Raw genomic sequence first — 17,573 nt, 5'->3', positions numbered from 1 at the left:
TTTTTGTGGTAAGGAAGGGGAGGGTGATTAATTACATTATAACCTGATGGTTCTAAGTATTCACCCCCTTGGATTTTTACACATTTTGTTGCGTTAGTTGGATTGAAATCTATATTTTGATGTACAAAAGTACTCAAATGTTAAAATGAAATTCTACAATTTTACTAATTTAGTAACTAAAATATAATTGTTCAGGAGTTAAATTTGGATGAACAAATCACATAAATTACATGGAATAACTGTCAGATAATAGGGGTTGACATGATTGTGTAATGACTACCCCTTCCTTTGTCCCCTATATACACACACATCTGTAAGGTCCCTAAGTCAAGTATTGAATTTCAAGCACAGACCAGGGAGCTTTTCAAAAGCTTCATGAATAAGGGCAGTAATTGGTAGATGGGTAGCAATAACAAATCAGACATTGAATATCTAAGCATGGTCAAGTTAATAATTATGCTGTGGATGATGTATTAAACCACCCAGACAAATTGAAGATGGTCATCCTTCTGAACTGAAGGACAGGAAGAAAACTGCTCAGGGATATCACAATGAGGCCATTGATGATTTTAACAGCTACAGTGTTCAATGGCTGTGATAGGAGAAAACTGAGGATGGATCAACATTATAATGACTCCATAGTAATGACCTAAATGACAGAATGAAAAGAAGAATACACATACAGAATACAAATAATCCAAAACAAAACAAATAATCCAAAACTGTGCAACAAAGCACTGAAGTAATACTGAGGGGGGAAAACACGGCAAAGTAATTCACTTTTTGGCTTAATGCAAAGCCTTATGCTTGGGGAAAATCCATTATACTCAGTAACTGCCTCCTTATTTTCAAGAATGGTGGTGGCTGCATCATGGTATGGGTGTGCTTGACATCAGCAAAGACTGGGGAGTTTCTCAGGATAAAAAGAAATGGGATGGATCTAAGGACTGGCAAAACAATAACCTACAAGACAATAACCTACAACAAAATGTCAAATCTACACTGGAGTTGCTTACCAAGAATACAGTGAATGTTCCTGAGTGGCCAAGTTACAGTTTTGTATTAAATCTGTTTGAAAATATATGGCAAGACTTGAACATTTCTGTCTAGTCATGATCTCCAACACCTTGACAGCTTGAAGAATTTTTTAAAGAAACATTACAAGTAAATATATTTTAATCACACTTTGACACAAAATGTGAAGAAAAAAAAACAAGGGGGTGGGGGGGGGTGAATACTTATGATAGGTTGTGTATATGAATGGAATTTGTTTTAGTCACATGCACAGGGTTGCAGGGTACAGTGAAACTATAAAGTTTTGAGCTCCAACAGTGCAGGTCAAGTCTGGGGGGAGGAGGAGCAAGTAGCTGACTAGTGGTGGCTGTTCAGCACAATAATTGTCCATTAGGTGGGGGCAGGGCCTGTTGAGGTGGGGGAAGTTCATAGGGGGAGCAGCAAGGGGTGGGAATGGTGACAGGGGGAGCTGGTGGGGGCTATTCAGCAGCCTCACGGTCTCGGGGTATAAGATATTGGATCGTCTTTCAGTTTTTGCCATGATGCTCCTATACTGCCTGCGCCTGAGTGATGGAAGCGGGGAGAACAGTCTGCGGGGTCTCTGATGATCTTCTTTGCCTTCCTGCGACACGTGGTGTTGTTGGTGTCCTAGAGGGCAGTCAGTATGCACCCAATGGTGTGATTGGCTGAGTGTACCACCCTCTGTAGTTCCTTGTGGTCAGCGGTGGTGGAGTTGCCGTACCAGGCTGTGATGCAGCCCAACAGTATGCTCTCAATGGTTCTCCTGTATGACACTGTGAGGGCCCTTAGGGACAGGATGAATTTCTTCAGGCTGTCATGCATTCTTCACCAAGTGCTAAACTGTTCTACATTGGACCCCTGATCATGCAATAACTTGGGGCATGCACAAAACCAAAGCAAGCAAAATGACTGATGAACAGCACTGCACTTATGCAATGTACGTGTATGAGTCAACTTTATTATTTGAAATTAAGTCATTGTAAGATACTGAACACTGTTTGCCATTTTGCTCATCCACATTCCAAAGCATGTCTATTTAGCTTGGAGTTATATTGACTCTACAGGCTCCACTGTAAAATGCTCTGAATGTCAATTGCACAAACACTACAATGAGTAGAGTACAGTATGTAGGAGTGTGCAAGCCCATCTACAGTGCAAAAACACACCTGGCCGTGGTATATCTTAAAACACTGGCCAATTGCTAGTGCATTTCTTTTTCTACAATTTTTTTAATCTAATTTATTTTTCAACCATTTTTCAAAGCTGTGATGAGATTTGTCCTTCAACTATTAGTCATAGGGAAGTATAACTGCTTCCAATGTCCAGTGGCAGGTGCATCCATAGAATGGGTCCAACGTGCATTGAATTCAGTGCATCATTGAAGAGATGTGTACAGCTGTTCCTCTTGCTACACATTGCACTGTCCTGGTTTAAATAAGAGGTTGAGTCTTTCCCATTGAGTGCTTTGATAATAAAACATAGTAGGTAGCTTTATCAACATGATTAAAACCAATAAATGTAATGTCTGTCAAAGGTTGAAGTGTCGGTTTGATATGTCGTTAGTTAGCTAGAGGAAACAGAAGCGTCAATATAGCGGAAGTGGTACTGCCCTGAACGATTCTAGGAGCGAGACGGAGGACGGAGGCTGCATCTCTCAGAGAAAAAAAACAGGAATTAGAGCCGTAAATATTGTGAGTTTGTATAAACGGGGACCCGATGAAAGTGCATTTGTGTGTTAGGTCTTTATTTGTGTTCAATATTACACAGTATATTCGTTTCGGTGTAATTATATTCGTTAGCCATCATGCTAGCTCGCTAAATCAGACAGCGCTCCTCTGAAGTGGGCCGAACAAGGACTTGCTAACTGGCAATCATGACACTTTGTTCTTGCAAGCTTGCTGACCTAGGCCATGTACGCAACTGAAAATCGTTAGCTAACTAAGATACACGTTAGAAGCTGGATAACGTTACATCGTAGTACAAAATAACAATTGACTTGTCCCTATTTAAATGGACATATGAGAAGTCGATAACCCTCAAACATCGTATTTTTCAGCTAGCGAAAGTTAGCTTGCTACTTTCCCGCTAGCCATTATTTGACATATCCTCCACTCTCCTGACGTGCTTAGCTGCTACTAGCTGATTTCTCGACTAACATCCCTACTAGCTATCCGCTAGCAGGCTGAGCACAGGCCTTTGCGGCTAGGTAATAATGTCACAATCTGACCTGCAACGTTAGCGGGATAATTGTGTAGATTGTTGGCAACGCTACATCTCTAAGAAAACAATTATTTGTTAGCCTGCTACGTTAAATTATGGTTTTGTTTAACAATAATGGTAACCAAAGTTAGGCCGTTTGAAAAATGCCGTAGCGTTTGTTAGCCAGCTAGTTAGCTACATCAAGCGTTTTACCGCAACGTCGTTAGTTAGCTAAAGCTAGCTAGGCAAATCTCCGCCATCCAGACACCGTTTTAATAATGTAATAACTAAAACGTCAGATAGCAAACCAATATCTAACTATTGAGACTAAATCATATTTAGTGATTTGGAGCGGGTGAAGAGATATCTTAGGGTCGATTGGTTGTTCTGTCAGAATTGGCTAGCTGGAGTAACTAGCTAGCTATTTAACTCGACGACATGTAACTAGGTAGCCCAACGGCCCCACGCATTGCTGCCACAGTACTAGACAAGTTACTTGCGAGACCATTTTCAGGAACACACCACCATGACGAAGTGGTATGGTATCCGGACTCTTACATCAGCGGCCATGCACGAGTAAAAAATGAAGGCCGAGTGTAAAAAATATATAAATAAATAAAATCACACACCGGATAGGTGCAGTCATAGTAGACCTTTCGGTTACTGGCAAAACGCTTCTAACCGTTAGGCTACCTTCCTGTTTTAGCTAGTAGTACGAGCTACATTCAATTGCATTCGTATTTGAGTTCATAGTAAATAGTAAATTGCATAATCATGGCCCAAAAGGTAGTATGAAAGTAGGTGATATAATTCTCCCTTTACAATTTACAAGACTTTCCGAAACTAACCAAGAAGGAACCTACTGCCCCTCTTGCAGGTGTCTCCTCTCAGCAGTTTGAATAAATGCTGTAATTTACCAGTTATATGACGTAGGTATATTTAATCTCGATAGTCCTTTCCCTCATCTGCACAGACATAAGACAAAAAGAAAAAGTCCCACCTTACTATGTTTCTCTCTCACACAGACTGAAAAATGGACAAGAACGACCTAGTACAAAAGGCTAAGCTCGCTGAGCAGGCAGAGCGCTATGACGACATGGCCGGGGCCATGAAGTCTGTGACGGAGCAGGGCGGGGAACTCTCCAACGAGGAGCGCAACCTGCTGTCAGTGGCCTACAAGAACGTGGTGGGGGCACGCCGCTCATCCTGGCGTGTCATCTCCAGCATCGAGCAGAAGACAGAGGGCAACGAGAAGAAGCAGGCCATGGCCAAGGAGTACCGGGAGAAGATTGAGACCGAGCTGCAGGACATCTGCAATGACGTGCTGGTAAGAATAACTGTTGTGGTCTACCCTGTGAAAGGGGACTTTTTACATTTCTCGCTAGGCAGATATGCTGAGTTCAACAACAACACATTTCTTTCAGGGACTTCTTGACAAGTACCTAATTGCCAATGCGACTGCAGCTGAGAGCAAGGTTTTCTACCTGAAAATGAAAGGCGACTATTATAGATACCTGTCTGAGGTAGCAGCTGGAGATGCAAAGAAGAGTAAGTAAGCAAGATTGCATTTAGAGTTACATAAAATGGGACAATGCACCAAATCACATCGTCATGACTCGTGAAACTCCTAATGGATCAGATGTGTGCATAGAGGAATATGTTAAAATATTCTCTAAAGATGTGATGAAATGTGCTGCCGCACACTAAGTGCATGTTGGAATCATGGCATTGCTCAAACTCATCTTCTTCCTTGTTCCTTTTTAAAGCCACAGTGGATAACTCCCAGCAGGCATACCAGGATGCTTTCGACATAAGCAAGAAGGAGATGCAGCCCACACACCCCATCAGGCTCGGCCTGGCCCTCAACTTCTCTGTGTTCTTCTATGAAATCCTCAACAACCCAGAGAAGGCCTGCACCCTGGCCAAAACGGTGAGAGAGTGACTTCAAGTGCCAAGTCATGCAGCCTCATCTTTTACCCCCAAGACAATCAATAGCACAGAGCTTCACTCAAAGCATGCAGAGCCATTGTAGCATGTCTTGTCTTGACAGTTTCTGCATTTGTATGAAGGGACCTTGGCTCAGTTTGCAAAAAATGAAATTGGATTTAAAATGGCACCTCTGCTACAGTTATTTCTGCATGCCACTATTTACCCAAAATGATTAGTGGCAGTGTACATGTGTATAGTTGAGGAATAGCTGTGTACTTATTATAGCTGGTGGCAGTTTTGCATTCTATTCTTAGTGTAATTTACTCTTTACAGGCATTTGATGAAGCCATCGCTGAACTTGACACCTTAAACGAGGATTCCTACAAAGACAGCACCTTGATCATGCAACTACTAAGGGACAACCTGACTGTAAGTTCTGTTTATGTAATCCATTTTTTTTGTATAAATAGTAAATGGTTTGATACATCTTCCTCTTGTATTTTCATTTATTCTATAGTAATTTCATTGATTGTTCCAGTTATATGTGTCTGTTTGTAAATTGCTATGGCAATGTGTTTTTTTTCTCTCGTTAATTCTAACGTGGAACGTTCCAAATGCAATTTGGGGAATATAATGTAACAAATCTTTACCTCTTTGCAGCTGTGGACATCGGAAAACCAGGGAGACGAGGGAGAGACCGGAGAAGGAGAAAACTAATGGAATTGCACTGTTAATCCACCTACACTCTTAAACACAAACAGCTTATAAACATCCCCCTCCACTCCATCAGCCCCTCCCCCTTCTGTATGACAAGCAGCCTGAATTGTTCCTGACCAACTAGTTTACCCCTCTCAGGTCACTGAGGCGACAGGGTAATGTTCAGTTGTTAGCAGGTTGTCATTTTGTTTGTGAAAATAATGTGGTTGTATTGAGTAGCGAGTCCATGTTTGTGTGCGTGCGTGCTAGATCATATGTCTGTGCGCCTGTGTGTATGACTGTTTGTGTTGGGGGCCGGGGGGTTGTGAATTCTAATCATCCTTCATTTCTTTGTCCTACTTAGCTGGTTAAACATTTTTCATTTTTTTTTATGGTCATTTTTTTTAGTGTGATTCGTCATGGTATTTGAAGGTTTTATCTTATGGTTATTAAACTGGCAGTTAATTTTCACCTAACACTGTGATGCTAAGTGTTGCATTTTCTTCCCCACTCCACTATTGCTTGCTTTTGAAGTTCTGACACGCAGTACAATCCTGTATTTAACTAACAGTGCAATTCTGCTGTCTGCTCATACAGAAAGGAGGCAGGCTGTATTGTGACACTGGCATCTGGGTGTTTTGCTCTAATCATGATCACAATTTTAACGGTTTGATTAAGGGACCCCTTCATTCGCCATGTTAGATTTCCTCCATAAGACATTCCACCAGAATTATATTAGGCATTCTGAAAGGCAGAACTCTTTTTGAACAAAGTGTGGATTATTGTCCTAGTGGTGTAACTCACGGTTCAAGATCAAGCGCTGCTTGAACTCGGTACAATGAAAATTTTATGTGCTTAAATGTACCTTGTATTTTGCAAGATTGACTATCATCTTTCTGTAAAACCTACAGTAACCTTTTTTCAACGTTAATTGAAAATGTCTTATCACACTGTATCAACCCTGCTTGCAAAATATTCCTCTTAAAGCGGTTGTTTTCTCCAATTGTTTCTGTGCCTGGGTTTCTCTCCTGTCTCTTATGGACACTTTGTTTCAGACTGCCAAAAAGTTCAAATTAATCTTAGGCCAATCAAGAGTCTTCATTCAATTCTCATGTTTTAGAATGAATCAAGGTTTGTAAAGGTAACGAATGGTATGATGTCATACGTCTGCTTACTTGCCCCTGAACATTACTGCTTTGAAAATGACCCTCAGAAGGAATTGCTGTCCAATTTATCGGGCTTGTTTGACAGTGCAGGTGACTGCTGACAAGACTGATCTATGAAGAAACTTGCATCATCAATAAGTTACTTATTATTTGTAGATCAGTTTACGCATTCATTATGGTTTTGATCCTCTTGAACACAGCCATTGTGAAGCAGCAGATTGGAGACCCAACCCATACCACAACCCGAGTAAGAAGCAGTGTCACAATACCATGCATCCCACATAGAGTAAGACACGACTACATATGTCAGTCTATTTTCTTAAAGATGCACCACATACTGAGTATAACATTTAACTAGGCAAGTCAGTTAAGAACAAATTATTATTTACAATGACGGCCTACTCCAGCCAAACCTGGACGACGCTGGGCCAATTGTGCGCCGCCCTATGGGACTTCCAATCACAGCCTGGATTTGAACCAGGTACTATAAGTGACGCCCATAGACCACTCGGGAGTTAGAATCCTCTGAATATATAAAAAGGCAATTGGTTTTCCTGCTTTGTTTTTACTGACCAGTATTCTTCTAGATTTGTGTCTTTTAAAAACCATCCTAGTTTCACTTACTGTACATGTTTAGGAAACTGAAAAGTTGTTTAAAGGTAAAGGTCATTATTTAAACAATATTTACAAAGTACATTGATGTACAATTCCCAAATTATTGAATGTAGATGTAAATCAAAATGTGTGTAGTCAGTCAGGCCAACCCCACACTCCAGCAAAGTGTGTTTTGCCAATGAAGTACAGGTAACTGCCAAAATAAAGGAAACACCAACATAGTATCTTAATAGGGCGTTGTGCCACTATGAGCCGCCAGAACTTCAATGCGCCTTGGAATACATTCATACACACCCATAGAATTAGTCATTTAATCAAATCTCTATAGTGACACCATTCGGAATTCCCACATTTGGAGTATTGTTGATGGAAAATGCTGTTTCAGGAGCAGCTCCAGAATCTCCCTGCCCATCCTGAGACCCCTCCTTTCAGAGTCACTGAGATCTCTTCTATTCATATTTGCCAAAATAATGGGCCACTGGGCATTTTTATATATGACCCTAAGCATGATGGGATGTTAAATTGCTTAATTAACTCAGGAACCACACCTGTGTGGAAGCGTCTGCTTCGTATCCCTCATTTTTTAACGTGTTTTTTTATTTTGCCATTTACCTGAATATAAACTGTTTACATCATTGGGTTTTAGCTCTTCATTTAATTGTTGAAACAAATGTTTGGTCTTTGCAAAGTGCAAATTAACAGTGGTCAATTTCACACTTCGCTAGCCTAGACATATACTTCAAAAGTATGCAAAATTGAGTGGCGGGACGAGTTTTGTTGTTTTTCGAATCCCAGAATGTAGCTTTTCAATGTACATGGACTACTTTTTCACGCGGAGGATTAGTCGGGCTGTGTCATTATCATAGTTTATAAATAGGTCATTGAAGAATATTCATGGTCGCGGAGTGAAAAGGCAGGTGTTTCACGGCAATTATCAAATTAAAACAGAAACATTTTACTAAGTTTTAGGCCAGAACTTTTTAAATTAAATAATTTGAGCTGTTTCCACCTTGGCCAATTCAATAAGGTAAGACATTCTACAATAATATATGTATAAATGTATTTTTACTGCAATTATTTTCGATTTCCATTAACGTTAGTGATGCTGGGTTTGATTGGCAATTACTAACTTATTGGCTAGTAGCTAAAGTAGCTGGCATTGTATGTTAGCAAACACATTGGGTTTCAAACAAATGTTGAACTCTGATGGTTTACACTAACGTTAACTTACTGCCTTCTACAACTCAGCAGTCTGTTTCAACTACTAACCGGCTAAAATAGCTAGCTAACATTTAATGTTAGTTAGCAAGCTTGTGATGTGTCAAGGATAGACCGTACACATGTTGTAATGATCCAATCTTTTAGGTTTACTTGTTTTAAGACGAGATAATACACATTTACTGGCATCTAACTAACTAGCGAAGTTAATAGGTCGCTACTTTAGGTAACTGGAGAATCCATGTCAAACCTTTACACTACCGGTGGTGGCCATGTGAGAGCAGAAATACTCATACTATCATGTTAAATAGCTAAAGTAAACTTTGGTGATCGTCATCGTGAGGTTGTCATTGTTGTGTAACAATAGTGAAGTTTTTATGGAAGGTCGGGTGTTAGTATAGACCCCACAACCAGTTCAGACAGAACTGAGTTGCCCTAAAAACGCCTTGATTGGCCATCCTGATCCTCAACTAGTGAACTCCATTATGTGACCCCTCCCCTCACAACCACCCCAAGTTTTTATTTTTTTTGCACCAAAGAAAACAAGCGATAGACAACAATACAGATACTAAATAAATAATGGGTGTAGTTGGAAACCAAGTGCTTATATGAAAACCACACTACAAACGGACCGTGTGTCTCAAGTGCCAAAGGTCAGATAACCTAACTAGCCTACATTTGTAGGCAACTTCATATAATACAGAAGTCAATGAAAACCAGGTGTTTTAATAGGCATATGCTTACTTTGATTTTTACCTTACGCTGATTAAGATAAGATGTTTACATGACTATTTCATAATCTGCCTACTGCCGTAATCAGTTAAATATCGAATTATCACTGCACATGTAAACGTACTGGCTGTTAGATTTGGTTGTCTGCCAGTTTCACCCCCTCCCTCTATGATCTTCACTATCTCTGTCTGCAGGATGAACAGCAGTGGTCAGTCCTACCCATTGGCCTCCCTCTACGTAGGGGACCTGCATCCTGACGTCACAGAGGCCATGCTCTACCAGAAGTTCTCTCCTGCTGGGCCCATCACATCCATCCGTGTCTGCCGTGATGTCATCACTCGCAGGTCCCTAGGATACGCATACATCAACTTCCAGCAACCCGCTGATGGTAATATTATTTTTGTGATCAAATTTGTACTCTGTATCAATCATGGACAAATTGATAAGCTGATGGCAACTCGCACCATATGAGAGTTCTCTTAATTAGAGCCACTCCAAAGGTCAACTACATTAAAGTAGCTATTTGCTTTGATCAAGGGGATATCAAGAATAATTCTGGTAATGGATTAATATTCCAATGAATACACAACTTAAATCCTATATTAGGATGTGTGTGATTAGCAGATGTCTGATGCTGTGTTTCTCTTTATACGTGTCATTTTTTTCCCCAGCGGAATGTGCTCTGGATACAATGAACTATGAGGTCCTCAAGGGTAGGCCTATCAGAATAATGTGGTCTCAGCGTGACCCAGGGCTACGGAAGTCAGGAGTTGGAAACATTTTTATCAAGAACATGGACGAGTCCATTGACAACAAGGCCCTGTATGACACATTCTCAGCCTTTGGGAATATTCTGTCTTGCAAGGTAGACATTGCATTCTTGTCTGAGTGTCAGGGCATAATTTATCTGTACATCATTTCTAACATGCACTTTTCATTTCAGGTAGTGTGTGATGAGAATGGCTCCAAAGGCTACGGCTTTGTTCACTTTGAAACCCAAGAGGCAGCCAATCGTGCCATTGATACCATGAATGGAATGCTATTGAATGACCGGAAAGTGTGAGTGAACAAATTCCTACCAAGAGCTGTTTATTCTATCTGTAAGGTACCTTTTTTACCCTATTTTATTTACATTTCTTTCAAACAATATATAAACCACCTTGAATTTAGTGAGATGTAAGTAGGGGAAGTGCAAAGGAAATCTGTAATGGTTAGGGAGGAGGAGGAGGGACTATTGATTTGGTCAACGTTGTATCATTCTCAGACAGTGATGCACGTTTTTGCAGATAACATTTTCATGTTCTTTGCTCAGGCTAGAGACAGGTAGTGACTCTGGCATTGCAGACCCAAAGGCCCACTTCCTGGGGGGGAAATGTCAGTTGTCCACGATTAGGTGAGGGAAATGGTAGACGTTTGTTCCTGTCCTTTTTTTCTTTTTCCTTTGAATAATGTTTGGTCTGTTGACCACAAAGTTGAGACTTGCAAGACTTTCTAAATTAAGCTATGAAAAAGCTTAGGCAGCAGATTATCATTCAGCATTTCAATAATTAATTTCAAATTAAAGGTATATATCAACCACTTGTCTCATATGTTGCGACGTGTTTATCAAGGTGAGAAAATCATTAAGTCTCCACACTGATATTCTGGGATGTGGAGCAGTTTGTTTGATATTTTGTAACAAGACTGATTGTAGTTTTATATTTCTCTCTCTCAACTGTCCCTGGTGACGGGTGTGGTGTTCAGTTTTGTTGGCCACTTTAAGTCCCATAAGGAGCGACAGGCTGAGTTTGGGGCCAAAGCCATGAAGTTCACCAATGTGTACATCAAGAACTTTGGCGACGACTATAGTGATGAGAAACTCCAGGAGGTCTTCTCTGCATTTGGTAAGAACATCCTGAAAGTAGGACATATGACAAGCTTTGACATTCTATTCCTTTCTTTGGGCACTAGTATAAAGTGGTGGTTGATGTTATAGCTATTTGATTTAAATGAACATTCTGGAACATCCATGCAATCAGATGTTTTGGGTGGATTGGCATGAAAGCTTATGAAATCTGGGCTCCTTCTCTGTTCTTGGACTCCTAGGCAGGACCCTCAGTGTGCGGGTGATGATGGACGAAAGGGGCCGGTCTCGTGGATTTGGCTTTGTAAACTATGAAAACCATGAGGATGCACAAAGGGTCTGTATTTGGGGTTTTATGGTAATACTCTAAAGTTGCTCCCATATGTGCCATCTCCTTGTCAACCAGCAGGCTGTCATAGTGTGAAATGGGGAACATGACATCTAAAATGTGGCATTTTGAGTTGACTTTGATGGACTGCTTTTAGGCAGTTGAGGAGATGAATGGGAAAGAACTCGTTCCTGGCCGAGTTCTGTATGTGGGCCGTGCTCAGAAGAGGATGGAGCGACAGGGGGAGCTGAAACGCAAGTTTGAGCTGATCAAACAGGAACGTATCCACCGCTATCAGGTACTGTGAGGAAGTGCACACCTGTGGCCTTAAGAAAAATATTTTTAATATAATTTATTTTCTTGTTGATTCAGGGGGTCAATTTGTACGTCAAGAACTTGGATGATGGGTTGGATGACGAGAAACTAAGGAAGGAGTTTGCCCCTTATGGCACCATCACCAGTGCCAAGGTAGAAATACCCATACTTTTTCATGAGTAGTCATTTCTGCTATCCAATGATGTATCACAAAGGCTGAAAAAATCATATCTGGATCCGTGTAATATCTCTGCACCTCTTAACGTCATGGGTTTTCTCTAACCCTTACCTCCACTCAGGTGATGACGGACGGGGGCCACAGCAAGGGCTTTGGCTTCGTCTGTTTCTCATCTCCCGAGGAGGCCACCAAAGCGGTAACTGAGATGAACGGCCGCATTGTGGCCACAAAGCCGCTGTACGTGGCTCTGGCCCAGCGCAAGGAGGAGCGGAAGGCCATCCTCACCAACAAATACATGCAGAGGACCATGCCTGGCCCAGTCATCGACTCCTACCAGCAGGCAGGCTACTACATGTCTGCTGTGCCTCAGGTCTGTAGTACGGTTGAAGGGAGGGGGCTGGCCCTGGAAGGGGATGTTTTTATCTGTAAGATATTGTTTTTTTGTAGCCCCCAAGTCGCACCTTCTACAACCCCAACCCTGCGAGCACCATGAGGACATCTCCTCGCTGGGCTGCACAGCCACCCAGACCACAGGGTGAGTCGGAGGCAGATATTTGAGATATTGGAGCTAAAATAAGTATATGACTAAAGCATTACTGCTACTCTAAAATGTCTATTTGTTACACAAATGTGTTTGATGCCCTATTGACATGGCATGTGTTGTGTTGCTGTCAGCACCCTACTCGGGCCAGTTTGTCAGGTCTGCTGTTCCCCGACGCGCCTCCACCCCCATCAGCACCGTCAGACAGGCCTCCACCCAGGCTCCACGCATCATCAACTACACACAGAGGATGGGTAAGGGATACACACTAGCTTACTCAAAACATATACTTGCTGTGATGCAAAAACCGAACAGTAACTAACAGACACACCCATCTCCAGCTAACATTGGCACACAGACAGCAGGAGGTCGGGCAGGCATGTCTGGTGGTATGGTCCGAGGCACCCAGTATAAATACTCATCAGGGGTGAGGAACTTACAGCAGGTCATCACTATGCCCGCACCAATGGCAGTGCAGCAGGTAATCTTGTAAATTGCATCCTTTCCCCACAAGAAATGCCATGCAATATAGCTGTGTAATTTTTTTTTTTACTCAACTGTTCTTTTAGAGGTCCATCCCAGTGGTAATGTGTATTGCATTGTGTTTATTCTTTCCTGCTGTGTTGTAAGGTTGTTACCCAGCAGATTATGGAGCCAGCGGTGCATGTCAGAGGCCAGGAACCCCTCACTGCCTCCATGCTGGCTGCAGCCCCTCTCATGGAGCAGAAACAGCTGCTTGGTATGTACCTGGAATGTTATTGGGGAGTGTTCATGATCTGTGATGTTCTGCAGTCAATCCTATATCGGAGGGTGTTGAGATGCCTCACTGGCACTCTCTCCTCAATCTAATTCGTTCTCTTTCCCTTGGTTTGCAGGTGAGCGATTGTACCCTCTGATCCATGGCTTTCACCCCAACCTGGCTGGTAAAATCACTGGGATGCTGCTGGAGATTGACAACTCTGAGCTGCTGCACATGCTGGAGTCACCCGAGTCCCTGCATTCTAAGGTACGACAAGCTTCCATTCCCTCTGTCCTTTCAGATCAACTTTTACATGCAAAAAGGAAGCCACTTATGATTGTTTGGAGTTTCTTGGTGGTGGGTTATCATGGTCATAGTTGTTGTTATGCTAATCCCATGCGTTCTCTCTCTCTTCACTGTTCTCTCCAGGTGGATGAGGCGGTAGCTGTGCTGCAAGCCCACCAGGCCAAGGAAACCTCTCCTAAGAAGTAGAGAACCCTTTCAGGTTAGGTTATAATGAGTTAACAGTAGTTACTATGCCAAAATTGACCACAATCATGCCATTTGTGACTGTAAAGCAGTTGTTACTGAATTTGGATTTTACATGTATTTCAGGACTCTGCGAAGAAATCGCTGAAGGAGGAAAAAGTTAAAACGAACAAAAAAATAGTAAAATTTTGTAAAGGGGGGGAAAAAAAGGAAGTTTTGTAAATGGCACTTTTGATTCAAATCTGAGAATTTAATTAAAATGTATCTATGGGGAAGAAAAGCTGTTTGCAATGGGTTATGTTTATTCTACTTTTTGTTTAAAAAAAGAAATGTAAAATAAGAAAATAAAGTCTTGGTGTTTTGAGCATTAATCCTGTATATCACTTCTCATTTGTTGTGCTTCATGGATCTGTGGACTGAAATCTCCTTAAATGTTCCTGTTACAGATTAGTGATCAGTTCCAATCCATAGACTATAGTGGAAAGGATTGTGATGTACTGTAATTCCATGGCGAAGTGGGATAATGGCCTAATACACCAAGGGGATCTGAGGTGAAAACAAGCTTGAGGCAAGAGGGGATCATATTTAGAAAGGAATTAGTGTCTGGATGTCCCAAAAACCACATGCTATTAGTGATGGACACAATCAAAATAATATTTTTGAGCTGAATTCAAAAGTAATTCACAGTACATTACTGGCCAGTCACCATTTTAATAAGTGTTTTCATAAAGGGCAATACAACATTGCAGAGCAGATTGTTTTAGGTGTGCAGTATAGCAACAATTGGTGTTATGGCACAGTTTTAATCTGACTTCTACTCAAAGGTTTCACCGCTGGATCTGTTTTTCTACAAAGGGACTCCTTAATGACCTTCTTAAACTTTTGATCTCTGACCATGGATGAGAGGGCTGGGCAAGTGGGATAACATGTCAGTTGTGATGTAATTGTAGAACAGTATGACAAAGTGGAACTTGGGGAAGAGGCTAATGAAGGCATTGTCCATTACCGGAGTGATGTATGACAGCATACAGATTAGCAGCTGCAACCCATACAGTAGTATAGTCATCTGGGCCTTTCTGGCTGAAACGGGATCTGAGATTGCAGCTTTGGCTGAAAACATCACTCTGAAGTAGGTGTAGATCATTGTGATCCACACAAAGCACTGGTAAAGGATATTGGCGGCATATTTGGTGTTCTAGTTGTGAACCGAGTCAGACATTCCTATTATAGCACATACTACCGGTAGAGAAAAATGACAGGCTTGAGGATGAAGGCAATAATGATGACATGAACACCGGGATGGCCCCTACAACTCAAATACATGTGATAAGCACATGGGTCCTGTTCACTGTGCAGATCAGAGGATGCTGTAAAGATTGACAGATGGCTACAAAGCATTCAATAGACATGACTGTCAAGTTCAGAGGTGTGTTTTTGGCTATCATGAGAAATATACACATGGACAAATTTAGGAAAGGGCATAGGTCAAGACAATCAAGAGCACAGTCAAAGACATGATGCTATAATTGATTAGCTCCGTGTACAGGATGTACCTGGAGTCGCTGTGGAAGGTCACGTTGGTGAAGGTGTACAACAGGGTGCCATTGAGGGCCAACAGAACCACTGTTAGGTTCTTGAATAAAGCCTCAATTAAGTCATTGCTGTCATCCCTGTGGCCTCTGGTGCAGAATCACAGAGCAATGATGAACCTGTTACTGCTACTGATCTCTCAGGCACAATAGTACTTGTTTCCAAAACACAAAGGACAATGTATCAAATAATCCAATTCGAAATGAATCAAGAAAAACAAAAAGAACCCATGCCTACTGTTAACCATTCCTATTCCCTGAAAGTGGATACATAGAGCACTGAACATGTGTCCTCTTGAATGGATGTTTATGTCTTACCCCTCTGAAGGGGGCAAGAAGGCTTTCTTATAGTCAATGGTGTGGAAAACAGCAATAGCACATAGGATAAATGCATAAGACAATGTACTCACAAGGGTCCCAGCCTAATGTCAAGACCCAAAGTACAGTAAGGGGACTAAAGTTTGGGTGTGAGGTTATGGGTTCATGTTTATTGAAGTCTGAAGTTTCAACAAATCACTGCTGACCTGGGGAGTTCTACACAAACATCTTATCATGGGCTTAGGGGACTCTGACATTTCACATTCTTAGAAGTCTTTTAGGCCTGACTAACAGGTTATTACCAGAATGCATCACTGTCATAAGAAATTATCTTTAGAGCCTGCTGACAAGGGTCAAGATTTATTTGATGTGAGTTTCATAATTGGCATTAATGGGAGTTAGTGCAGTCTAAAGGGAATGAATAGTGAGTTGGCAAAAAGTGGTCAAGATTATCTGAAGTTCCAAGCACAAAACTTCTCAAACTCTGCCAGTACTCTACTGCTAAATGTATTGAGTTCTGTCAGTAACATATCCATGGTGTAACTGTGGGTAGGAACATAATGTCCACTTATGAATTGAAGCTTTACTGTATATTAAAACTAGAGGTCGACCGATTAATCGGAATGGCCGATTAATTAGGGCCGATTTCAAGTTTTCATAACAATCGGGAATCTGTATTTTTGGGCCTTGTATGTTTATAATTTTATTTAACTAGGCAAATCAGTTAAGAACACATTCTTATTTTCAATGACGGACTAGGAACGGTGGATTAACTGCCTCGTTCGGGGCAGAACGACAGATTTTCACCTTGTCAGCTCGGGGGATACAATCTTGCAACTTTACAGTTAACTAGTCCAACGCAATAACGACCTGCCTCTCTCTTGTTGCACTCCACAAGGAGACTGTTGCGCGAATGTAGTAAACCAAGGTAAATTGTTAGCTAGCATTAAACTTCTTATAAAAAAAACAATCAATCATAATCACTAGTCAACTACACATGGTTGATGATATTATCTAGCGTGTCCTGCGTTGCATATAATCTGACTGAGCATACAACCATCTAAATATCTGACTGAGCGGTGGTAGGCAGAAGCAGGCTTGTAAACATTAATTCAAACAGCTCTTCAAGCATTGCGCTGTTTATGACTTCAAGCCTATCAACTCCTGAGATGAGGCTGGTGTAACCGAAGTGAAATGGTTAGCTAGTTAGCGCACGCTAATAGCATTTCAGACGTCACTCGCTCGGAGCCTTCTAGTAGTTGATCCCCTTGCTCTGCATGGGTAACGCTGCTTCGATGGTGGCTGTTGTCGTTGTGTTGCTGGTTCGAGCCCAAGGAGGAGCGAGGAGGGACGGAAGCTATACTGTTACACTGGCAATACTAAATTGCCTATAAGAACATCTAATAGTCAAAGGTTAATGAAATACAAATGGTATAGAAGGAAATAGTTCTATAACTACAACCTACAACTTCTTACCTTGGAATGTTGAAGACTCATGTTATAAGGAACCACCAGCTTTCATATGTTCTCATGTTCTGAGCAAGGACATGAAACATTAGCTTTCTTACATAGCACACATTGCACTTTTACTTTCTTCTCCAACACTTTGTTTTTGTATTATTTAAACCAAATTAAACATGTTT

The 17,573-nt window shown here is 41.4% G+C and overlaps 2 protein-coding genes across 4 annotated transcripts; both read left to right on the top strand.

Annotated features, from left to right (window-relative positions):
- Positions 1–2,432: 2,432 nt before the first annotated feature.
- LOC109869852 (14-3-3 protein beta/alpha-2) lies at positions 2,433–6,862 on the top strand. Its single transcript, XM_020460128.2, has 6 exons — positions 2,433–2,726; positions 4,260–4,561; positions 4,659–4,782; positions 5,001–5,164; positions 5,497–5,592; positions 5,824–6,862. The coding sequence occupies exons 2-6, from the start codon at positions 4,268–4,270 to the stop codon at positions 5,878–5,880; spliced, it is 735 nt and encodes a 244-aa protein (XP_020315717.1). The 5' UTR covers positions 2,433–2,726; positions 4,260–4,267; the 3' UTR covers positions 5,881–6,862.
- A 1,352-nt stretch (positions 6,863–8,214) lies between these two features.
- pabpc1l (poly(A) binding protein, cytoplasmic 1-like) lies at positions 8,215–14,224 on the top strand. 3 transcript variants are annotated; one of them, XM_031803441.1, is made up of 17 exons: positions 8,215–8,667; positions 9,785–9,978; positions 10,262–10,455; positions 10,534–10,649; positions 10,903–10,983; positions 11,334–11,473; positions 11,676–11,770; positions 11,919–12,038; positions 12,134–12,229; positions 12,376–12,624; positions 12,702–12,789; positions 12,930–13,049; positions 13,137–13,276; positions 13,426–13,534; positions 13,671–13,801; positions 13,964–14,039; positions 14,150–14,224. In XM_031803441.1, the coding sequence occupies exons 2-16, from the start codon at positions 9,786–9,788 to the stop codon at positions 14,024–14,026; spliced, it is 1,935 nt and encodes a 644-aa protein (XP_031659301.1). In that variant the 5' UTR covers positions 8,215–8,667; position 9,785; the 3' UTR covers positions 14,027–14,039; positions 14,150–14,224. The 3 variants fall into 3 exon arrangements, with proteins under 3 accessions (XP_031659301.1, XP_020315715.1, XP_020315716.1); XM_020460126.2 differs by having other exon boundaries at positions 8,217–8,667; positions 11,919–12,059; XM_020460127.2 differs by lacking the exon at positions 10,903–10,983 and having other exon boundaries at positions 8,222–8,667; positions 11,919–12,059.
- Positions 14,225–17,573: the final 3,349 nt, after the last annotated feature.

Source organism: Oncorhynchus kisutch, linkage group LG24, assembly GCF_002021735.2.
Source record: "Oncorhynchus kisutch isolate 150728-3 linkage group LG24, Okis_V2, whole genome shotgun sequence".
Lineage (NCBI taxonomy): Eukaryota > Metazoa > Chordata > Actinopteri > Salmoniformes > Salmonidae > Oncorhynchus > Oncorhynchus kisutch.
Note: the sequence above shows the minus strand (reverse complement) of the source record. Positions and strands in the feature narration are given on the sequence as shown.

Bases quoted from the DNA above. Each gene is read 5' to 3' on its own strand.
- pabpc1l (XM_020460126.2), top strand. From the start codon at position 9,786: ATGAACAGCAGTGGTCAGTCCTACCCATTGGCCTCCCTCTACGTAGGG. The intron at 9,979-10,261 runs GTAATATTATTT...TTTTTTCCCCAG, and splicing joins CTTCCAGCAACCCGCTGATG to CGGAATGTGCTCTGGATACA. The intron at 12,790-12,929 runs GTGAGTCGGAGG...TGTTGCTGTCAG, and splicing joins ACAGCCACCCAGACCACAGG to CACCCTACTCGGGCCAGTTT.
- LOC109869852 (XM_020460128.2), top strand. From the start codon at position 4,268: ATGGACAAGAACGACCTAGTACAAAAGGCTAAGCTCGCTGAGCAGGCA. The intron at 4,783-5,000 runs GTAAGTAAGCAA...TCCTTTTTAAAG, and splicing joins AGCTGGAGATGCAAAGAAGA to CCACAGTGGATAACTCCCAG. The intron at 5,165-5,496 runs GTGAGAGAGTGA...TACTCTTTACAG, and splicing joins CCTGCACCCTGGCCAAAACG to GCATTTGATGAAGCCATCGC.